General features: G+C 36.2%; 3 protein-coding genes across 5 annotated transcripts; 1 reads left to right on the forward strand and 2 right to left on the reverse strand.

Annotated features, from left to right (window-relative positions):
- Window positions 1-262: 262 nt before the first annotated feature.
- Window positions 263-2,194, reverse strand: LOC110758939 (protein DMR6-LIKE OXYGENASE 2-like). The gene is made up of 4 exons (XM_021960917.2): window positions 1,649-2,194; window positions 1,293-1,540; window positions 736-1,057; window positions 263-607 (listed from the first exon to the last, which is right to left on the reverse strand). Exons 1-4 carry the CDS (start codon window positions 1,871-1,873, stop codon window positions 362-364), a joined length of 1,041 nt encoding a protein of 346 aa, XP_021816609.1. The 5' UTR covers window positions 1,874-2,194; the 3' UTR covers window positions 263-361.
- Window positions 2,195-4,350: 2,156 nt separating this feature from the next.
- Window positions 4,351-6,045, reverse strand: TIM13 (translocase of the inner mitochondrial membrane 13). The gene is made up of 2 exons (XM_021960844.2): window positions 5,803-6,045; window positions 4,351-4,681 (listed from the first exon to the last, which is right to left on the reverse strand). Exons 1-2 carry the CDS (start codon window positions 5,917-5,919, stop codon window positions 4,529-4,531), a joined length of 270 nt encoding a protein of 89 aa, XP_021816536.1. The 5' UTR covers window positions 5,920-6,045; the 3' UTR covers window positions 4,351-4,528.
- A 7,561-nt stretch (window positions 6,046-13,606) lies between these two features.
- On the forward strand, window positions 13,607-19,097 carry LOC110758965 (uncharacterized). Of its 3 annotated transcripts, XR_015836056.1 has the most exons (4): window positions 13,607-15,715; window positions 16,411-16,487; window positions 17,017-17,183; window positions 18,823-19,097. XR_015836056.1 is itself a non-coding variant. In XM_021960948.2 (1 exon), exon 1 carries the CDS (start codon window positions 14,128-14,130, stop codon window positions 15,586-15,588), a length of 1,461 nt encoding a protein of 486 aa, XP_021816640.1. In that variant the 5' UTR covers window positions 13,607-14,127; the 3' UTR covers window positions 15,589-15,902. The 3 variants fall into 3 exon arrangements, 1 of the variants encoding a protein (XP_021816640.1); XR_015836057.1 differs by lacking the exon at window positions 17,017-17,183 and having other exon boundaries at window positions 18,823-19,095; XM_021960948.2 differs by lacking the exons at window positions 16,411-16,487; window positions 17,017-17,183; window positions 18,823-19,097 and having other exon boundaries at window positions 13,607-15,902.
- The last annotated feature ends 5,059 nt before the right edge of the window (window positions 19,098-24,156 follow it).

The following is a 24,156-nucleotide window of genomic DNA, read 5'->3' on the forward strand; positions in this document are numbered from 1 at the left end:
CGTAAGGCACATTAGTTCATGTCCTCTTGATTTTTGCAATTAGATACCTAGGTCTTTTAAGGCATGTTAGTCCCGGTCCTAGCATATTTTCTCTTTTTAATTATTTTTTTAAATATTGTATGACACCTAAACAAAAACAAAAAAAGCAAAAATGTAGGACCCATAAGTGCAATGTAGGCAACTAACGGGAGATCTGACGGAAAAATCGAGAGAACATGGACTAATATGCCTTACCAATACAATCACATGGTACTAAACTGTCATTATACCCACAAAAAGAAGGCAAAATTTTATTCAGGGCATTTTGGGTAGTTGTACAAAGCTAATGATAATAAAATTGCAGCATTCGCATACATGGTCTTCAATTAGGTTTGAACAAGTCTAAGCAGCACTCAGTTGCAAGTCCTCTGTTCCAGAATTTCTCAAAGTATTCAGCATATGTGAAGTTCCTGTACATGGCTGGTTGATCATGGCTGATCAGGTCCTTGGCTGGCCCAATCACTGCATCAGGTGATGGACAGTAGAAGGTTGGAATTGATATTCTCTCTGAGTTGCAGTTAACCACAGCTCTGTGCAGCACACTTTTGTACTTATCATTACTAATTACCTGCTACCAAAAAAAAATTGAGAGAAAAAAAAAAATTAAAATCAATAAGAATTTGCCTTTTTTAGGTCTTATTAATTATTAATAAGGTAATAGTTCCAAATATTTAGGGCATATTAATTAATTTTTACCTGCATCATATCACCAATATTGACAATAAAAGTGTTGGGAATGGGGTTGACAGCAACCCACTTGCCATTTCTAAGGACCTGCAATCCAGGCACATCATCTTGGAGAAGGATGGTGATTAGGTTACAATCTGTATGTCCAGGCAATCCATATGTAAGCTCTGGTTCTGGACAGGGTGGATAGTAATTCAAAGCCATATGCTGGCCTTGCTTGCCTAATGCCTCAACAATATGGTTCTTTTCTAAGCCCAAGCTTTCTGATATGGCCCCAAGCAATCTTAGCACCAGCTCTCTCACACTTGTGCAATACTCACCCACTTGCTCCCTGTGGAAAAACAAAGTGCCAGATCATCAGTTATGTGACCCAAATTTAATTAATTAGAAGTAAATGAGTTTGAGTATGTTGGATATAAGCGATATTGGGGAGAGGGGAATCAAACACATGACCTCGCACGCATGAATAAATACTTTTAACCACTTGAGCTACAAGTCCCTTGCAAGTATTAATTAAGCATAAGATGATGATCAATTGACAGAAAAGGCAAGAACCCTTTTTTTACCTGAATGATGGGGGATTGTTAGGCCATTCTTGGACATAGTCTTCAAGAGGGTAGCAATGGAGTCTCAGAAAGTCCCTCCAGTTGGAAAGTTTTTCAGTCCTGACATTGAAACTAGTGGAAAGCCTTGTGGTCTTTGAAGGGTCATCTGAGTACATCTTCAACCTCTCACTTTCTGGCAACTTGAAAAACTCTCTTGCTATACTTAACATGTCTTTGACCATTTCCTCTGGCACCCCATGATTTTTCACCTGACAAATATAAAAGGGTTGGTCCATAATTTTGTTTACTCATTCATTTATGTAAACATGCAGTATGTGTAAGAATTATCAATGAAATAATGAGATATATTAATATACCTGAAAGAAACCATCAGTTTGGCAAGCTAGGCCAATCTGTTTGATAATATTAGAGTGGTTGTGGCCATGCAGGTCCTTGAGATCAATGAGAGGAATGGAGGAGGCATCTGATATCTGAACATCAGATAGATTTGGACGGTCAGAGATGGGCCTAATATAGTTTGAGGGGACATGGTTCACACCAGACATCAGGTCTGTTAGCAGTAGCTTTGTTGCTGTGGCCATTTTGCTCAAGACTGAAGAGAAGTTTTGCAAAAACTGAATTGGTAGGTTTGGTGAATTGTGGTTTTGATCCCCATTTCCCTATTTATAACATTTGAAGAGACAAATGGTTTGGTGGCATGATATTATAATAGTATCATTTTTATATGACATATGTGCTTGAAAACCCTTTTTTTTTAACAGAAAAACATTACAAATTAGATTTCTCGAGATCTTAATACCATACATGACAAAATATATTTTAGCAACAACATCCAAAGAAAAATTACTAAACTAAATACAAAAATTGCTATAATTATGTTCTTTTTTCGCCAACTGATCAGCAACCATGTTAACCTCTCTCCAATAATATTCTTGATAACCTTGTAACATTAATCTAAGAAGAAATAATATATAGTCAAGCAGAGAACTGTAGAAGCTTTCTCATAAAGTCATCATCAGACGGTAGCTTGGAAAACGTGTACAAATTGTATATAGGAAGTCATTTTTTTACTCATATTATATATAAAGCTTCACTATCAGAAGTTAAATGTGTAGCTTGTGATATATACTTCAAAGCAGATGGCCAGAAGAAATTTGTGTGCATAGCTAGAAAACAATGCAAGAAATGAAAGGTCTAATTTAATTAAAATACACAAAAACATGACCACGGACAAAAGAAAAAAATGGTGGTTTTAATGGTTTGGCTGGTCGGTCTGATTCAGGTCGGCATGGATGGACCCACGTAATGAGGCGTGTGATTAGATTCCCCAGCCCAATCTTATATACGGAGCTTGAATGAGGTCACCTAGATGACATAACTCTGCTACGTCACACTCTCTAATGATTCGCATGATTAAGAGCAATAATTAATACTTGTTTCTGTCTGTTAAGAGCAGATTAAGTAAACAAGTAAATGTGGACTTCATGTGGATCCTCATCACTTCCAGATAAGAGTGAACTAGCTTTAGTTTAGATGTCAACTTTGATTTGTTCTCATATCATATCATGAAAACTTTCGAATTTCTAAAATGTCAATGTTTTGGTTTGCTGTCAGGAAATATTTAGCAGAAAAGGTTGAATTCAGTGTCTCATCTCATGGTTTTGTTTTGATGATATAAATTAAGAACATACAAGAAGTTAACAATTCCATTACGGAGGGGAAGTCTTCAATCGTATATTTCATTGTTGAATGAATTATCCTGGAATGTGTACAAGGTTGACACTTGGCAGACCTAGCATGAGGTAATCAGAGTGACGTCACTATAGGAAACGTCATTCTTTACGATCTGCATGATGTAACACGAATGTCTTATTCTAGGGATTTAGCTTCCACCTGCCTACATCTCCAGCACTCAATATCTTGGTTTCATTTAACGTCCATCAGAAAAATTAATAAATAAGTTAGGCAAGTCTTTCTTAATTTTGGGTATCACACATTGAAGCTAAGATGAGAGGAACCACCAAATTAGATGACGTGATTGTTTTGGTTTTAAACTTTAAAGTGGGAAGACATTATGGGAGGAAAAGAAGAAATGGATACTCCAATTTCATCTCGTCACAGAGAGAGAGAGAGAGAGAGAGAGAGAGAGAGGTACCTCAGCTATACCGTACTTTAGAAAGTTGTCAATTCAATTTCAGCTAAAACCATTGTGAAAATTTAGAGGTCTCTAATCGTTTGTGGTTAATATTGGTTGATGGGTTGGTTTGGTTATACAATTACACAACTTCTTTTTTGTTTCTTTTTTCACGGAAAATTCCATCATTATTTATCTAGAAACACTATTGAAAAGAGCGAATCAAATACAAATTCCATCATTATTTATTAAATTTTATTTCTCTAGAAACACTATTGAAAAGAACGAATGAAATACAAAACTTCAGGTGCAAAAGTGAATGTCTTTTTTTATTAAGTCCTTTGCAACTTTGTTTTAATTATATACATTGACCGATCAGAGTATATTATTCCCTGTCAGATTAAAAATGCCACTCAATTTGCATGATGTAATTAGAGTAGCATCACTATACCAACGTCATTAGCTACAAACCAACCCTCAGAATGAGGAAGGTTTTAAAGTAGACAAATGAATAAGACAGTTTCCGTACCAAACAAAATATAAGATAAGTCTTTCTTAATCTTAGGCTACCAACACCAAGATGAAGAACTAGATGATGTAAACCGCAAGGAAGTTTCATCAGTTTCGTCATGTCAGAGACATCGTCTGCGAGTAAAATCTGCAAGTTTGGTCTCTCTCTTGTATGTGCTTTTAAGCCTTCTGGGCTTCCATTGTTTTGCGATTTTCTCACCCTGTTGCCTTTATGGGCTTTTTATATAATCCACTTCTGACCCAAAAAGCAAAATCTAAATGCAGCTATATATTTTGCCACAAAATCCACTGCTATATTTCTAAAGCATGCATACGCTGCTCTCTACTATAACAGGCTAGAGTATCTAAATCAATATGCAGTAAGAGAGTGGCACAGAGGAAGAGTCTCCAATGTCCATAGCTAAACTTCCAAGTACAAAAATTAGCAAGCATAATGAATTAAACATCTGTTCCAATGAAAGTATTATCTTCGAGATAGAATACAAAACACAATCTCTACTTGCATTTGTAGTTTCTTTTAACTTTTGCAACTTCGACTTTCTTCAAAGAAAACAATTTAATCCCCAAAATTTCATTGTGGGGATGCACTAAAGAGAGCTTTACTGATGATGCCCGTGGCCTCAATATAGCGATCCATACATCTAGAGATGCAGCTACTCTCACTCCCACCTAGGCTGGATCCTGGTTTCGTGATGCACTTGTCGAAGCACTTTGACCTCAGGGTCTGCGTGACAAATGAAAAACGGGTGAGAAGAACAGTCAGAAAAAGAAAAGAGGTACTGGCATATACAGAAAACAACAGAAAAGTGAATTCAAAAAACTAAAAAACTTGGAGATTTTCCTTTGAAATTCAAGAAAGTAATAACTAACATCGCCTGTAAGTTTGAGTACATAATACCATATAATGGCATCACAATGTTGAAACTTAAGACCTGAAAGAGCCTCATCTCTAAGCATATGCAGACATGGAGATATCTGAAATATCAGCATGAATACACTACATTCGTCTAAGCTATCTATGTAGGGTTACATTCACATGCGGTTTGGTAGGGCGATTTCCCCAACTCAGATTCTTAGTAACTTCATACTTCATATCCAACATTTTGGAAAATTTCCCAAGGCAACTTCCCAAGAAGATATAACTCATATTTAATCATAAACGTATCGGAGTATGTCATAGCCTAGGCTTGACAAACACAAGGAAAACCAGAGGAAAAAGAAAGGAATATAGACATGATGACTAGTATTTGATTTGTTGAAGAAACAACAAACTCTAACTGGTCTAACTTCTAACAAATAGGAATCAGAAGAAAAGATAGACGCAGTTCTATTTGGTCATTAAAGAATTTTCTTTTAATCAAAAGAAACGCACAACAATACCAGAATTAAAAGAACAAACTTTTATACCTTAATACCTCTATAAGTTCAAAATAGGCTTCACACATACACAGAACATGCATGAATAAGTATTTGCAGACTCAAATAGCTTACCCAACAAACAAAAGAAGGGCAGGCATTCTATTGCAAGTCTTAAACAAGTGATCCATGGGAACTCACTAGCGTTAAAAGAACAAACTTTTATACCTTGATAAATATTTGAAGTTCAATATAAATTTCACGAACATAGAAAAAAATATGAACTGATATTGCATACTAAAATTATTTAACCATCAAACAAACTAAGGCACGGCATTCTATTACAAGACTTAAAACAAGTGAGCCAGAAATCAACAAATTTATACTCAACTCCAAGATTGCATATTTACATATACAAAATAAACCCAATATGGTGATGAATATAAGAAACCCATATATATAAAGAGAGAAAGAGATAGAGAGATTTACCTCCAAGAACTCCTCGGCATAAGCCTGAGCAAGTTGGTTCTTAAGCTGGTCCTTGAAAGCGTCAGGGTTGAATTGGGTTGCAGAAGATCCACTTGATGGTGATGAAAACGAATCCATAGTTGATTGTCTCTCTTTCTAAACAACTCTTCTCTTCTCCCCTCCGGCCTCCACAACCCACAGAGACAACAACTGTATCTCTCTTCTAAAACCCTACACAACTCCTATTGCTGCTATTGCCTCTATTTTGACTTCTCACCAAATTTTGTGAGGCAGTGAATGAAAACACACCGCATTGGAGTTTGGCCCAAATTTGATTGCTTCTGCTTTAAGGCCCAGTCATCCTGCTACCCTAGTTGGGCTGAGTTTGAATTCGGGTCTGTCGATCTGGGACTCATTGGATATGCAGTTTTAAAGCCCATATAAGGTCTGTTGTTAGCCGAATATTCTTTTGCTTTGGACACCCAATTTCTTGTTTTTCTTGTTTCTTTTCCAACTAAAAAAAGGGAGAATGATGATACTTTTTATTTTTTATTTTTATACCAGTGATATTGGGAGAGTGGCAATTCGAACACATGATCTCAGATACAGAGATAACAACTCTAGACTACTTGAATTACAAGCCCCTTACGAAGTTACGAGGGATGAGACTTTGAGTGTCCACAAAATCCCCCATTTTCTTTTCTACACACCATATGTGTGCTTCCCAACTGTCTGGCTATGATGGGTTTGGGATTTTTTGTTTAGGCCCAGCCCTTACAATCCTTTTCTTTTAAGTGATGTATATCCAATCCAATCGGGCATAAAACTTCATGCATCAGTAGTTGAGGAAGATTAAACCTCATGGATCCTGTGTACATTTTGATGTACTTGACATTAAGAAATAAGAGGCATCATTCAAAACCTAAGGTACAAAATTCATCCAATATTTAACAAATGATCCCGTCTCTATCTGTCTTAATACTATTTAAGATTGCTGCTCGATCCACCTTTCACCTGTTTCAGCATTCGAGCTGTATTTCAGATGCAAACAAATGCTCATATAATTTCTCTCCTGACCGATATACACATGCTAATAGAAAGAGAGAGAGAGAGAGAGAGAGAGAGAGAGAAGAAGGTGTGATGACAATGAAGCTGCATGTAAGACATGATAGCCGCCAACTGGAGGTAGAGTGTAATGTGCTTGCCTGCTTGCTTGGTGGTCCATTCAAGTTTCTCATCACAGGCGTACGTGGTCCTAATTATCTTTCACTCCACAACAACATGCATCAAAACACATACTACCATCCATCCGATCGATGAATTCATTTCTGTACCATTAGATTTCAATTTAATTTCGTTATAATTAATTACTTTAGGCACACAATATACAACATATAGTCAATAAGAGAAAAACGTGCGTGAGTTAGGTAAGTTAGCCCGCCCCCTTGCTTTCGAGTTTAATATCCTTCTCTCCGTATATTAAAGTAGTTTAGAATATCCTTCTGTAAAAAAGAAAGATAAAAAAAAGAGTGTAAAATGGGCTGGTGGAAACATGAGAGAGAGAGCTTCATAAGCACGCATATGATACATATAGTCAGGTCACTGTTTGAACATGAAGGGAGCATTAAAGTCATGTCAATAATATATTTGTGTGCCATCAACGTTTCTTAATTTCTAAGCACTGATTGTAGGATCAACTGCTTTAAATTTTAATTTTTGTACACACATAAAACAAATATCATGAACCGATGGATATACAACCCTAAAAGTAGGGTAGAGCCCAGGCCCCCGCAACCCTACCCCTAAACCCACGTCTAGAGTGGGGCAAAGAGAGAGATATGAGAAGAAGAGAGAAGAGAGGGAAAGTTGGAAAAAGCTTAAATTTCCATAACTAAGTACAGGTAAGGCTTAACGAAACGAAGCGTAAGAAAATGATCAAATCCTATTAAAGCTATGAAAAATTGTGAACGGGGCTTAGCTTAGGCCTAGGAGGGGGTCCAATAATAACTCCAATGGGTGAGACATCATAGTCCACTCCCCCATCCCTCTGCACAAAATTGGCTCATTGCATTGATACGTGATAGCTAGCTAGCTGGGGCAGTGGGCGCTTTACTTGGGAGGAAAACACGAATTCTTTTTCTGGCTGGTATATGTGCAATGCCTAGCTATATCTATAGTCTTTCGAATTCAATTACTTTTTTTTTTGGGTTCCTTTTGATTCATTTTCTAGGGTGTTTGAAAACAACCCCACTTTGAGGTTTGGGGTGTGGCCTTGATTTCTTCTTCACATTTTACTTGATAACCAGACAAATCATGTGCTGCAACATTCACATATATAGGACAATTTCTCTTACCAGGCAATTTGACTTGTTATAAACATTGATAGATATATATATTTATGTCATGTTTATGTAACTTATTGTTCGGAAGTCTTTCCCTTGTTCGGAAAGACTCAAGCGCGTAAACCCTACCTACTTACCATCTTCAACAGAAAAAAAATATATGTATATATTATTAGGAAAGGTAGAAGCAAGAAACTAACCTTTCATGACCAGGAAGAAAAGAAAATACATGGACTTTCCAATATGCTTCATACATATATAGGAATGAAACACACATGGACTTTCCAAATTGTATACAATGAATATGGCAGCTTAATTAGTCGGTCTAATTAAGTTAATTAATCATCACGCCTAAGCTCCAATTATTCCTTTCCCCAGAGGGTCAAATTGACACTGACCGTGCTACAGCTAGGTCACCAGCTAAGTTTATCTACACACAAAACTGGCCACTTGTTTATGAAAAATGTAAGAGCAGATATTAAGCACACCTTAACCCAACTAAAAATAGCACCAGACGTTTGCAAATTGACAGTATTTTAAAAGGAAGCCCAATAAATTGGCTGATGATTATATATTTAACCACTAATTAATTTGTTTAAGACCCAAAATCACATTGACTCCAAGGACAAGGAACAATTAATGTAGCTATCACCAGATTCTCCTGATTTTGCCCCCATATACACTATGATTTTTTTTTTGGATCAAATCTCTCCCACCTTAGATCTTTTTCTGCATAGAGTTTGCCCATCTCATTCATCCAATTTTATTTAATGCTTTCGATTAAAAAATAAAATTATATATGCAATAAGTAATAGTGATTCATCGCTTAATTTAAGGACTAAACCATGTGTTATAGGGGAACTCCATATAATTATACATAAAAAAGATTTTGTCCAACCTTAATTATTTGTCAATACTATGAAAGTTGACAATATTGTTCAAACAAATTACTTAATGATCAAAGAATGGTGCGATATATAATATATCCAACAAAGATTCCACTTGGAGACAAGATGATTCTATTTATAAAAAAATAAAAAAAAAATTATTTTGATCACCATCCTAGTACTACTCTCGCACAAACTCGCTTAACTTCGGAGTTCTGAAGGAATCCAGAGTGCATGTGAGATGGTATAATCGTATCCAAGAAAAAAAAATGTTATCATAATTGCCACATATAAGTGAGAACGTACCCTATTATTAGGGCGTTTATGTTTATTATTATTTTTTTCATTTATGCTAATATATTGGCTACCAGATGGTTGGCCAAAGGCTGCTTCAAACTAATTTCCCAATGAGAAAAAGAAAAAAGAAATGAATCAAATCTGGATTGCTCATGGTATTCTTTGATAAATAAAACAAAAATAGAAAGCTTAACTGAGAAATGCATCGCATGATGAGAATATAATAAAACTTGAATCGAGAATTAATGCTGCTTTTTGTGTTACAACATTTTGTCAAACATGCCACAGTATGAAAATTATTATCTTACGAACACTCCGAATTTTCGCGAACAGTTGTGGCATTTTATAATATGTTATCACCAAGACATGGTTTTTCCATTAAACAAACAACTAAGACATTGAAAAATGGCATACAGTGAGTTCCTGTTTATTATTTTTTACCTCGAGAAGAGTTGACACCTTACAACTACATAGCTCTAAGCTTAATTTATCCATACTTTTTTACATTAATATGTAAAGGCTAAATTGCTATTTTGCTCCCTGAATTAAATTATATTTGTTAATTTATCTTTGGATGACTTTTCCCACGTGAGCCCTTTTGCACGTGATAGAGCTATGAAATCCTTCAAAATCTGACCACATGCACCTAATTGGCTATTTTAAACAAATTTGTATCTTTAATTTACCTAAAAAATAATCCATGAGGTAAATTGACAAATCATGATTTAGTTCAGGGGCAAAACCACAGTTTAGCCATAATGTAAAGTAATAAGCTAGTTGGAAGGTGCCTCCTTTGCAATCCCCTTGTCATAAATTTTGGCAAGTGATTAAATTAATTAAGCTTAGATTAAGGAGAACAATAAGACAAGAACCCTGGTTGGGCGGCTAAAACAAGTGGGTTTTACATTTTTGGGATGCCAAAGTTGCAAGTTGGATCGAGAAAAGGGAAGAGAAGTTGGCCTCAAATACTTTTAAGTCAAATGAATCACACACATATTTAATTAAAATAAATTAAGCAGAGTTTTAAGTGATTCCTTTGGATAAACACAAACGTCACTGTGTTCAGGGGGAGATGACGATAGCCGCATCTGCTAACCATGATCAAGAATTAATAATTTAATTAATACAAATAAATTTATAAATAAAATATATAAAAGCCAGAAAAAATAATAATATCCTGGAACCCAAAATGGCAAAATGGCAAAATGGCAAAATAAATAAAATTGTAATTTTGAATGCATGGTGTGGTCCATTGTATTGGCTCCAAGTGGCCGGGAGATTAACCCAAGCACATGACAGACATGTTACTGAATAGTAATGCAACATTCAAAATAGATATAATTTTATGAGCCTAAATTTTGATTAATTAGATGCTGGTAATTAATTATTGGTGAGTAATCTCCCATTAATTAGATGCTGATCGATTGATGTGTTTAACATTGCACGTGTTACATACACACTTAGTCACACACAAAACGCATAATTCGATATCATAATTTTTTAATTTTATTTATTTATTTATATATTTATATAAATTATAATTGTGTTTGCGTGCCGGCTTAGAGGGATCCCTTGATGAGTGTCGAAAGTCAGAAATGAGGGCATGCAAAATGAAGAAAAGCTGGAGGATAGAGACATGAAGGGAAACCAGGGGCTCACATTTTTATTATGTATGAAGCATATTTCAACATCCAGGCAACTTGAGTAGGTGACGTTCATCAAACCACTGCCTAAGTCTTAAATTTAATGTTTTAATTCGATGAGGACAATGATTGGGTGGTAGGGATGAATATATGATCGATGATAATTCTTTTATATCTGAAAGTACCTAATTGGAATGATATCGGATTATCCTACTATTTCATATGCCATTTCTAAATTTTAACTTTGTTTTATACAACATATTAAGAGACGGGGGATTCAAACAGAAGATTTTGATTGAAATGATACATTTATAACTTTTAAATCCGAGTAAAAGATTGCATTTCGTTTATTTTACAAGTAGGTTGTGAAATGAGGAAGCGAAATATATATTTAGTTTTAGCTTCCATCTTTTAAGTTGGAGTATAGGGCAGTTAGACATTGATTTTTATAAAAAATGGTCCATACAAAAGAAATGAAAGAAACTCAACACTCTACTTCCGATGGACCGACAACATGACATAATTAACTCATCCTATTCATCATATATACACTTTTACCATGATATTTAAATTTCATAATATTGGAAGTTGAAATGGCCCTCCAAACTAATCCTACCAACTATCGCTCTCATGTGCCTTTTGCTAATTAAGGTGCAGGCTGGCTGGCCTTTAACCTCAATATTAATTAAACGTATGTGTTATGTACTAAATTGAAATGGATATAGAGATAATCATGATATGACACGAGTTAAAATAAATGTATGCGCAGATGGGTTTAGCCAAGTTGGCTATAGTGGATATGAGTTCGAGTTGCCAGCTCGTCTAATAATAAGGCTTGATTTTGTTGACAAGCCAAGTTCAAATACCTAAACACGTTTGTTGACACTGCAAACTGGCTCAACCATCAAATAGAAACCCTGCAAAACTGCAAATTACTAGTGAAGTGACAATAGTTGTCGATTGAAGGCTCTTTTGATAAGAATTTCGGAGATCTCTAGAATGAGCCTTCTGTAGTTGACATAAGAGAGTCATAAATGCCAATATCTGACCTCCCAATATGATTAATAAATATGACTTAATGAGTTGCGTCTTGTGTAATTAATAAGTGAGTCATTGTTAAGTTGGGATTACCTTTGATCTTGTAATTACTAAGAGTTATAATAAATATAATTATGAAATTTTAATTACTATAAATTACTCTTTTAACGGGTGATTAGTTACGTTGGTTATGAATGCAGATGATCGTGTGACTGTTGTAAATGATGTTGCTTAACTTCAAATAGAGTGGTTTTTGAACTCCCATTTATAAACAACCATGTAATCACAAAAGTTTGATCATAGATTAAGTAATTAACAGAATACTCTTTTAATGCCACCTATTAATAAAGTTTCTTAAAAAAGGATTATCAATTTGAATAATTTTAGCATAATCTTGCACAAAGAAATTAGTCAAACCAAGCTGAGGTGCCACACTAAATTGATACCACTACTTGAATATATTTCACATGGAAAAAAGTTCAAACATGCGTGCGAGCTTGAATCAAGCTCAAGCCATCATCAATAATCCAAGCCTTAGAGTAAAAATCCTATCCGCGAACCGGACGGGCCTAAGAGTAAAAATCTGAAAAGAAAAACTTAAATGAATATAAATGCACTGGCCAAATCACAAACGACGACAGAATTAATTTGTTTGCTTTCATCAATAAGATTTTTACCAAAATAAAAAAATAAAAAAAAGATTGTATAAAATTAGGGTTAGTTGATCTCTTTGGAGGCATGAGAGAACGGAGAAAGGTGATATAAATGACTGAATACTTCAGCAAAGGGCAGTCAAACAATTATATTGCCTAACAGAGAGGATGGTCCTGTTGAGAAATAAATATGGAAGCAAGCAACAAGTCAAATTAATTATCCCCAAAATAACCCACTTAACATAAACTAATCACCATGAGGTAAATTTTACCATTTCCTTTTCTTTTCACCAGCTTAGCTTAGCAGCAGATGCTTCAAAATAGGTACCGTAGAAGCAAAATTCCAAAAATAAAGCCAAAAAGAATAAAAATGGTCCACCAATCCTAGTCGCTCTATTGAATTACAAGTTCGTGCTCTCCAAAACAGCTGGCTCCTTGGGCCTTATCGTAGATAACATTTAAAATAAAATAAAAACACTTAAAATTGAATATGAAAAATACCACCTAGGATAATGACAGGTACAAGCTCACATGAGCCCAACCAGATAATACATGGGGTCCCTACGCATATATAATTTCCCAGAATTTATTCATCAGAAACTATTTTATTTTATTTTTTAAGAAAATATGTAAGGAATCAATTAGTCTTCACTTCACTTCATTGGATGAGGTCTGGACGTTATTTATCTGTGATGAGTTCGATACCTAGTTAGTTGTGATTAGCTTTATTGTAACAATGTAACGTTCTTTTGGGTGCACGAGCCCGTTGTAAACGTATTTTGTAAATATTCTATCGTTTGTTCAAAAAGCATATATATAAAAAATTAAAATTAAAATAAAATTATGCCAAACTTGAGAAGGTTCCAGGGAGGCACCTCCATGTAAGAAAATCACACACATGGTCACATAGTCACACATACACACACACACAAAACACAAATATCTCTTTTTATTTTTCTTCTTCTTTAATTTCTTTGTTTTCTCTCTCTCTCTCTCTTCTCTCTTCTCTCTTCTCTCCTCTCTTCTCTCTCTCTCTCTCTCTCAAAGCCCAAGGTCAACAACAAGAGGAACTTCTTTGCACTCTTTGAAACGTCCATGGGGTATCTGAGTCTTGTTGGTCAAAGAAGAATGCACCGACCGTCATTGTATTGAGAGCTACGCTTCTAGCTTCTGCTTATTCTGAGCCTGCTGCCTGCTACTTTCCTCTCTTCTTCTTCTTCTTCATCATCATCTCACAGTCACAGAATTTCCCATCAGCAATCTCAGCCCTAGAAAAAAGAAAAGCAAAAAACCCACAACAATAACAACAAAAAAGAAAGAGGAAAGTTGGAAAAGAAGTGTTGCTTTAGAGTTTAGGCCAAAACCCACCTGCTCTTTTTTTCTCTTCTTCTATCTCTTTTTCTTCTTCCTTAGATCTTCAAGATCTAGGAATCGAGGAAAAAAAACAAGAGGTGAGGGTTTGATTTTCGACTTTTTTTCTTTTATCATGAATTTCGGGTCAGCTGCTCGAGATGGGGGTTTCTCTACTGAAGATGAAAACAACATGGTGAGAGGTAAGCTTCCTTTCTCCTATGCCTCCTCTCCATCTTCTTCTACTTCTTCTGCTCAGTACAACAAAACCACCAGCATAGCCACTCTTGTCCCTTCTGCTCACTACAACCGTGCCGGCTACGACGACGGCCCCGACACAAAGCTCGAGCTCATGGACTCATCGCCGAGAGATAGAGATAATAATGAAGAAGACGACGGCAGTCGAAGAGAAGAAAACCCAATCGCCATAGAAAGGGAGCACATGTTCGACAAAGTTGTGACGCCAAGCGATGTGGGGAAGCTCAATCGCCTCGTCATTCCAAAGCAGCACGCAGAGAAGTACTTTCCTTTGGATTCTTCCACCAACGAGAAGGGGCTTCTGCTCAATTTCGAGGACCGGAATGGGAAACCATGGAGGTTTCGATACTCCTACTGGAACAGCAGCCAGAGCTATGTGATGACAAAGGGCTGGAGCAGATTCGTCAAGGAGAAGAAGCTCGACGCCGGAGACATCGTCTCCTTCCAGCGAGGCCTTGGGGAGTTGGGGAAAGACCGGCTTTTTATTGACTGGCGGCGCCGCCCAGATGTGCCTGATCCCATCCACCATCACCACCCGCTTCATCCTCATCATCATCATTACCAGCCCAATTTCGCAATCGCTCATCATCATCAGCAGCAGCAGCAGCATTTCTCCTGGAACCACCACCAACGCTCGGTTCCATGGAGCCCGCTATTGATGAGGCCACCACCCGGGGGAGGACTCGTCCCCCGGGACCACTTGCAACACTTGTCCCAGCAGATTAATTACAGCATGAATATGCATCACCCGTATCGAAATACAGGGACAAGTAGCACTGCTGGTGGTGGTAGTGGCGGTAGTGGCGGAAGTTCTTATGGTTACGGAAATGTGGTTAGCTCTTCTGGACCAATTTATTATCTGAGATCGGCCTCTTCCGCTGCCCCACATGAATACGAGGGCAGCGGATTAGGATTACAACAACAACTGCAGCAGCAGCAGCAGCAACAGCAACAACAACAACAAGTACAGCTCCTGGGTCGGGTTCATGAGCCGAATATGGTTTTGGAGTCGGTGCCTGTGGTCCACGGGAAGGCAGCAGCCAAGAGACTGAGGCTATTCGGGGTGAACATGGATTGCCCCATATCGGAGTCGGATCATGAATGTGACATATTGTCGTCGTCTTCATCTCAATATCATCATGCTACAATGGCATCTCCCTCTCACCAACTTTCGCCTTCCTCACAACCCCCACTCCAATTAAGGCTCTTTGATGGCACGCCTCTGCCCTCAACTACAACAACAACAACTTCTGCTAGTACCACCACCGACTTTCTCAGCATCGGAGGCAAGCACCAAGCTTCTTCTCCATTCTCCATGTCCTTGGATTTTGACGTCTGACAACTCCAACAACAGCATCTAACAATGCCAATAAAGACACAAGGGCAAATTCAGAAGAGTTTCGGAGTTGAAATTTTTCGGTTTCGATTGGTGAAAAAAAATCTTCGGTACAGAAAAGGGGTACAAGGTTTGGGTTTTTTTTTTTTCTTCTTCTTTTTCTTTGAAGAGAATGAATGAATGAATTCTAAGTGAGGAGAAATATGCCAACAATTAATATTATCCAACTCATGTCTTTATCTTTAATAGTTTTTTTTATAGCTTAATTTTCATGTGTATAAATATTTTAATTTTTATTAAATACAACAATTTATATAGACACAGATGATCATATATAGTCAGCGCAGGTATATTCTATGAAGAAGAAATAGATCCATCATTGCCCCAAGATATAATATTTCATGCTTATTTCTTTTTGTAGCCTGTCTCTCTCCCTCTCTCTGGAGTTTAGCTTCAACTCTTCCCCCTTCCCCCAATGAATTTGTATCATCAAGCCACCATGGCTGTCTCTTCTTCTCACTTTTGATAAATGAAGTAATTTGTTTCCAATTTATCCTTGTTTTTCTTTTGGTATGAATATTCTCTTTGGCCACCGACTTATCTCTCTATTCTGACTCTCTCTCTCTCTCTCTCTCTCTCTCTCTCTCTCTCTCTCTCTCTATCTATCTATCTATCTCCCCAATGCTGTTGTTGGTTGGTTGGTTCAAGTAAGTAAGTAAATGGAGACAAGCTTTCCTGACTGCTCAGCAAACTGATTATGATCAGTAGTGCTGCTAGCTATAAGCTACCTGATGTAATTGCAGTTTTGTATTTTACCTTTGGTAGGTTGTTGTTCTTGTCGCTGCTTCGTTGGGCACACCACCGCAGATTTTTCAGAAGACTTGCAGAGATTAAAAGCAAAGGTAGGCTGTTATATATGCATACAAATCTTTAATTACTATTTGTTTGTCTTTGTCATTATTTTCGTCATTAATTCTAGCCACCTTCTTTTTCTGTCTGCAAATATGTAATTTTATTTATTTATTTATTTATTTTTTAAAATCAAGTCTCCTCATTAATTTAAATCTTATCATGTTTAATATTAATTATTGCAAATAAAAATCACGATTTCATTAATTTGTAAGGCTTTGTCATAGAGTTATAAATATTAATTATACCATACATACTTGGGTAGAAATATATGTTTATGGTATATATATATATATATATACATGCATTAATTGCAATTAATTGCATGCATGAAGTCAAATAAGCAATATATATAGTAATTACATTTGTTGGTAAACCCTAATCTTGAATTGTTCAACCTGAAATTATCTAAATCTGTCATTAGTTTCATCACTATATTGAATTCATGAGAATGATGCATTGTTATATCATAGAACTAGCTAGGGTTGCAATTGATATTTGTTGGCGCTAAATCTTGAATAGATAGAGATGAGTGCAACTTACAAGTGGGATGGACGATCAAGAGATCGATTGGGTGTTGGATGCCGATTCTTCCTGTCCTTGGATGCTGATCCTGAATAGAAGATAAGCGAAGCTCGTGAGGTCTATGGAACCGGTGTGGAACCAGCCTAAGACCCTCCGATGCTCAAGTAAGATTGTTTTTAAGAGCTCTTGCTGTTGACCATATAGAAGTATAAAAGTCAAGCTAAAAAGTCTTACCCCTGTATTGTAGTGGGAGGGGCATACTTATAGAGGGCATTTAGTATGCTCTTAGCGCTCATTTTCGATGTGGGACTCGTGGGAGGGCCCTATGAGGTTGACACGAGTCCTTAGATATTTCAGGCGGGTGCTTCGAGGTTGATTCTGCAGAATCGGTAGGGGATACCGATTGTAGGCTGTGTTGGGCCCTGTAATGATCTTTTGCTGCTTTGAGACAATATCATCAGTAGCCTATGCCGATTGTCCGAGGCCTTGGGTGCTTGGGCGAGTTTATGAGATCCACGTGTCGTTGTACGAGTGGAGGGTCAGATATGGTACAAACAATATTATGTAGTTTTTGTAAGAAAAAAGAGAACAGCCACCTGCTTAAGAAACATGAGATGGAAGATTATAGATGATAGAAACATATAATTTCCAAATATGACAGAAATATATAATTTTCCAGTATAGATTAAGAATGCAAACTTCAAGAAACTATACCAATTCATGATTTATTTTGTATACATTAATAATAATAACCATAAAATATTTTGTTCCTTAGTAAATTCTTGTTGATGCTAGGATATAAGAAAAATATAGCATCTCGTAAGAAAATTTCCAATCACTTTATTGCTATCGTATTATTATGATAGAAAACAAAAACAAAAACAAAAAACAAAAAAGATTTGTATCGTATATTATTACTAAGATTTGTTTCTTATTGGTAATTTGATCTAGGTTTGTTTTGATCTTTAATTGTCATATATATACCAATGTAATACATGTTCCTTTTCCTAAACCCTTTCACTCTACTAGTGTTTCATTGTGGAGTCCTTTGCGAAACACTTACATAGGTTTGAAAACTTATATATGTTTACGGATACACAAAGACTAGCTAGCAGTGACGTACTACATTTAGAATTAATATTTATTTTGCAATTGCAAGGGTATACAATACTACATTTAAGTTAATTAACATTTAACTAAAATAACCATCTTTAACCTAAATCAATATACGCAAGCCCTACAAGTTGATGAGTGTATATTTCATATATGGAAATAATAATTTGCCACATTTATTTGTCCGAAATCCAGCGACAAAGTAAAACCAGGGTTCGATTTAATTGTATATTATGTTTTGTTAGATATATATAGATTGATGTCATTTGTAGCCTTCAGGGTGAACCGCATAGGTATCTTAATTATGTATCACGTAGATGGTTTGTGATAAGTTTCCAATTTAAGTTAAATTGTTTGGTTTTTTTTTTATTTTTTATGCAAGCGATATTGGGGGAGGGTGGTTTTCTCACACACACACTGTCAAGGTGCCATGGGGGTTCAAACTTGAGACCACTAGTTTGCAAATCAAGGCATTTTGCACTAGACTAGACCCCGTTTACAATCGGTTGGTTTTTTAAATTTAAACTGATGAACCCTTTATAGTATAAAGTTGTAATTGAATTTCCTGCAAAACGAAGTGCATTTCTTACAATGAAGCAGCTGCATTTGGATACATGAACAGCCTGGAACTAGCTTTGCACATGATGAAAATATCATATATAGTAACATTGTTAGTTGTTTTCTTGGCAGGTCCATATCATATACACAGAGTTGTGGATATTCTTTGCAAGTATAGAAAGCTGGTAATATTCTTCGGTAATTAATGCTTTCAGGTGTTAATGGCCGTTTTTCATGGTTTTGGCATGAGTTTTTTTCTCCATCGAAATTCCCAATTGAATGTTGAGTCACCTGTTCAAAAGTCTTTGGATTTGAATGACGAGTAGGAAAATTCTCTTCTTCATTATTTCTGGTTTGGAATTTGAGAAAGGTTGCTGAACTTTTTAAGTCAATGGTGCCAAACTAACTCTATGATATTCCTATCAATGAAAAAAAAAACCTAATTCTATTTCGTTTTGCGGATTTTTCTTAGCTACTATTTGATAGAAAGAATCATCTTAAGATGTCTCAACAATGCGATTGAGATTGGGAAAGAGTGCTAGCATGAATCAAGTTCACGCAAAACTTTTAAGACATTCATATATAAAATTGAAGGTAAATTTCTTTTCTTACCGACGCAAATGGTGCATCATCGCCGGATTAAGTCGTTCAGTTGCCTAATCAAATCGAAAAGGTATAATCAAAATGTCCCCTTTAAATTGTTCCATATTATATAACTAGCCATCTACCTCATTCGTTCCTAAAATGGCTCTCTATTTGTAAAATATATAGAATTTGAACTCTGCCAATGGGGGATATTGTTTTGCTGAATTGCTGCTGAATTGTTGCCCTAGGGATATGCCTTGGTCGTAGTAACAAAGGAACTAGATTCCGATTTTACTATTTATACCCACTATCTCCAAAAGTAAAAATCTCCTATTTTGCACTCGCTTTTTTTTTTTAAATTTTTTTAAATTTAAATTTATAATTTTTTTATATATTTTTTTAATAAAAGAAAAAATCCCAGTTTAAAAAAAGATTGAAAATAACATGGGCAAATCTGGCCATCGAGAGAAGGGTAGGGGTGACTGAGGAAGTGATGACCAACTGGATTATCAATGGTGGATGGAAGGGGACGGGACGGCAAGGAAAGGAAAGATAGGTAAGTTTTTTGTTTTTTTAATATTTATTTTTTAAAAAAAATTCAAAGATGTGATTGTTGGTATAAAATTAATGGGAAGATGCATGTGATTGCTGAGGTAATTAACCAGAAGGTTTCGCTGGTAATTTCATGCATGGAAATAATAATATAATAATTGTCTCGTCAAAGAAAGAACTGGATCAATCAAAAGTGTTAAGGAAGTTGGACTTCACATCCTGCTGACTTTCAAAACTTTGATTAATTTCAGTGGTAGAAGGAAACTTGAAGACGGCATATATGTGACATGACAAGAATATTCAATGGGAACGACTTTGAACAAAACTCGAAATAGAAAAAGACCCCAATTGTTATCGGAAGCAAAAACAAAAACCAGAAAATTATTGAGTAGAGATGAGCAGTGTCCTTTCGTAGGCTCTGGTTTATTGGAGCAGTAAGGCATAAGTACTGTTGTGTTTGGGGGTTGTCATCCTTTACAAGGACAAATCCACTGCCAATGCTTAAAGCTCGCTATTTGCCTATTAAATTCACCTCACTATATATATATATATTTATTATTATTATATATATATATATATATATATATTTATATAGAATTTCTCTTATACGTACGTCTGAACGTTATTACTGTGGCTATGTCCATGCTTTCCTCCCTATCTCCCTATTTATAATGACGTCGTTACGTTATTACGTCCGAATGGAAAAAGAAGTGAGACCCCTACCCTGCAACTGGGGGCGTCTATAGATATATATATATATGTATGTAAGTATAGATATATAGGCAGGCAGGTAGGCATGTAGGGTGAGATAAATTGATGATGGAGAAATCAGAGTGGTCAGTGATATCAGAAAATATAGGGATGCTGCTGGTATGCAGCATTGCAGGTAGCAGACCGGACAAGCATAACGAAATATTTTGGACAAGTCCCAATTGCATTTAACAGTTTGCGATTTCTCTACACTCTTCTCTTCTGCAATTATATATCGAACTGCGCTGCGTTTTTTCACATTACTTGACAGTGATCACGTCCGTACATTATTGGGTTTTGTTTTCTGATGACATGATAGCTTTGCTTCCAAGCTTATAGCTAGCTAGCTTCAATAATTAATCATGTCGGTGCAATTGGTCCGCATCACATTATGAAGAAATTATATGTCAACCAAACCAAACCCATTTTTTTTGGATTTAATTACAAGTATATTGGCAGGAAGCAAAAGCCAAAACTGATTTTGCTTCTTCTGAATTGCATAAGAAACCAAAACAACCTGATTTACATCAACCTAACCTAAATTGCATTGTCTTCCTAAACAACCTGGTTGGATAACACATAATATATATATATATATATATATATATATATATATATATTATATGGCTTGGAATATTGTAGACACACGCGACGTGGGTAACTAACTAAAGGAAGGAAGGACATTAAGGATGACGAAAAAGGAGGTAAGAGGCAAACAAGATTCCTATGCCTTCAAAACTTCAACTTCAAAGCCTCCTCTCTCTCTCTCTCTCTCTCTGTCTCTCTCTCTCTCACTGTCAAACCCTGGAGAGAGAAGAAGAGAGAAGAAGGCAGTGCAGTCCCCACTCTATGAAAGAGAGGGCAAGAGTAGGTCTTAGGGTTGAATAGGCGTAATCAATGACGCCAATAAAAGGAAAAGAAAAGTAGTATTATTTTCATTAGTCTCTCTTTCTTTCGTGATCTTCTTTTTCTTCTCATGACTTTGGCCAACCAAGGACGCGTGCAATCTACTCCCAATCCCTGCTGGACTAGTTCTTCTGCATGGCCCACGTAACGTTGATATTTTTCTTTGCTCTCTTTCTTTTCTTTAGTTTTAACGCACCACATTCCCGTGATATATGAATATATATGAATGTGAATATGATACCCTTTCTCTCTCTCCTCATACTGTTTCTCTCTCTAAAAGACTCAAAAACACACTCTCCAAGTCCAACAAATTGCATGTGGGTAAATCAAAACCAAACAATTCCAAATCAAGATAGGATTATAAATATTAAAAAAACAGATCTCCAAGGAAAAGAGAGTGAGGTGGCGTGGCATGGCATGTAGCAATGTGGCCTGCTTTTGTTTGTTTCCTCATTTCTCCCACTCAACATTCCATGTTCCCAAAGGCTAAATGGACCAGACACCCATCTGGGTCTGCTCACATTCTGAGAGTATTTCATCAAAGATGTTTAACAAAATCCAACGGCTCTGATCAACTGGGTTTCACTTTTTGTTCCGTTATTACAATCTGATCACAGACACACACTCATGCAGAAACCAAAAAAGCGATATAAAGAGAGAAGAAGAAGAAGAAGTAACAAAAAAGCTGGTGGGTTTCTGCTACGACTTTCAAAATTTTGGTGTGAAAGACAGAGCATTAACAGCGACAGTGCAAAGGCAGCCGATCCCATAAAACAACCGCAATTATATTATTAAGGGAGGTGAAAGCAATGGGTCATGGGGTGGGTGCACAGAGCAAGCACACCCTAAAAGCTCCAAAGCAGCCGTAAAGATGCGTAGCAAAACATTACTATTTTTGTAAAAGAAAGAAGAGAAAATAGCCACAGGCCACGCCCTTCCTTATGCGGAGGGTATGAGAGAGAAAGTTAACAAGTAGGGTTTGTGTGTGGGCCTGAGTTTTTTTTTTTATTTGTCTGAATTTTTCTGACCCACCTGGATGGGACTGGATGGGATGGGATGGGACTGGATGGGATTTGTGCTGCTGATCCATAGCTCTCCCTCTTTTAATGCTGAGTATTCAGTTTCATGCTAAGGTATCCAAACTGCACCGATGATTCCAGAGGCCCAGTTGGCCGGCCACCCCTATCCCCACCCTAATCCTTTCCTTTTCTGTCTCTTCCTTTACCCCTATTTCTGTCTTCTTTTCTCACTCTCTCCGAGTAACCAGTAACTAACTCCTTTTTATTTTTTGACAATGCAATATTTTAAATTACTTTAGTGTAGGAGTGCAAGGAGGTGGACGTATTTCCTTGATCAACTGACTTAATCCATACTTGTAGTAATCAATTCCTTTTGTTTTCTATTTTTCCTTCATGATTTTTTCACTAATTAATGAGCCGGTTAAACATTAGACTAATAATTAGTTGGTAATGTTAACATATCGAGTGACTGTTTTTTTTTTTTTTTTGGAATGTGACGAGGAAGTGGGTGGTGGGATTTTTGTGGTTAGCCAAAGGGCATTTGGGTTTGGAATTGTTTTTGGGAAGGAAAATGTGATTATCAAGTAGAAAGTGGTCTACCACTTTTATTGATTTAACTTTACCTGCCTACTTTTGTCTCTTTTTACCATGCTTTTAATTTGTTCCTCAATATTTATGTAACATCACAATTTTGGTTTCGTAAAATTATGAAGATGTGGGTGTGGACCATTTGGACCATGTGAACCATATGGGGCAGAGAGAGAGAGAAGGGGGTTGGAGTTAAATCCTGTCTGATTTACATTCTCATAAATAACAAGGTAAATGATTTTCTCACTTTCTTTTTATCCACCTACACTCTTTTTTTTTGAGAAAAATGGAGTGTAAGTGGATAAAAAGAGAGTGGGAAAATTAGTACCAAATAACAAAAACATATTGTTATGTTTTTCTTCCTCAGAAATTTGCATATAGTTTTAATTATGATGGTAAATGTAATGTCTGGGTAAAAGAAGAGGAGATAAAAAGATGATGATTTAAACAAGTAATTTTGATTAGTTTTGATAAGATAAAGTAATATGGATTAATTATTTGAGGGGTTATGGTGAATAATTAAATGGAAACAAAATAGCAAAGTTTGATAGGGAGGTCCCCTCTGCCATGACCTGTCACTTTTGTCTTGGTGGGTGAAGGTCCTGGTACAGAGATGGCTTTGTCCAATGTCCATGGTACTTTCTTCTTCCCCACTTCTTCCCACTGGGCTAACCCTGCAGTAATGTTACATAATGTTTCATGTGGTACCACATGAACCAACAGTAATTTCAAAATTAATCAAATATTAATGATTCTCTGTTTCTATTCATTCACTTTTTCTTTTATTTATTATAATTTTTTATGTTTTTTTTATTTAACTTTTTGCCCAGATGCAAGGGAGGGACCCTTCTTTTTCTATATGACAATGTGCCAAAGTATTGAAAATGTATTTAATTTGTCAATTAATGGTGGAGTTAAATCAACTAAACTAAAGCTATTATCGATGTAGAAACTTTTTTACTGACACAAAAGGCATGCATCCATCTTTTTAAATTAGAGTTGATTTCAGAACAACCACAATCCAAGGTCAGTGGTTGGTCTCCTGGTCTTGCTAATTGCAGTTGTC

Source organism: Prunus avium, chromosome 5 (genome assembly GCF_965620075.1).
Source record: "Prunus avium chromosome 5, drPruAviu1.hap1.1, whole genome shotgun sequence".
NCBI lineage: Eukaryota > Viridiplantae > Streptophyta > Magnoliopsida > Rosales > Rosaceae > Prunus > Prunus avium.

Bases quoted from the DNA above. Each gene is read 5' to 3' on its own strand.
- LOC110758939 (XM_021960917.2), bottom strand. From the start codon at position 1,873: ATGGCCACAGCAACAAAGCTACTGCTAACAGACCTGATGTCTGGTGTG. The intron at 1,541-1,648 runs GTATATTAATAT...TATATTTGTCAG, and splicing joins AAACTGATGGTTTCTTTCAG to GTGAAAAATCATGGGGTGCC. The intron at 608-735 runs GTAAAAATTAAT...TTTTGGTAGCAG, and splicing joins ATATTGGTGATATGATGCAG to GTAATTAGTAATGATAAGTA.
- TIM13 (XM_021960844.2), bottom strand. From the start codon at position 5,919: ATGGATTCGTTTTCATCACCATCAAGTGGATCTTCTGCAACCCAATTC. The intron at 4,682-5,802 runs GTAAATCTCTCT...TTTGTCACGCAG, and splicing joins ATGCCGAGGAGTTCTTGGAG to ACCCTGAGGTCAAAGTGCTT.
- LOC110758965 (XM_021960948.2), top strand. From the start codon at position 14,128: ATGAATTTCGGGTCAGCTGCTCGAGATGGGGGTTTCTCTACTGAAGAT.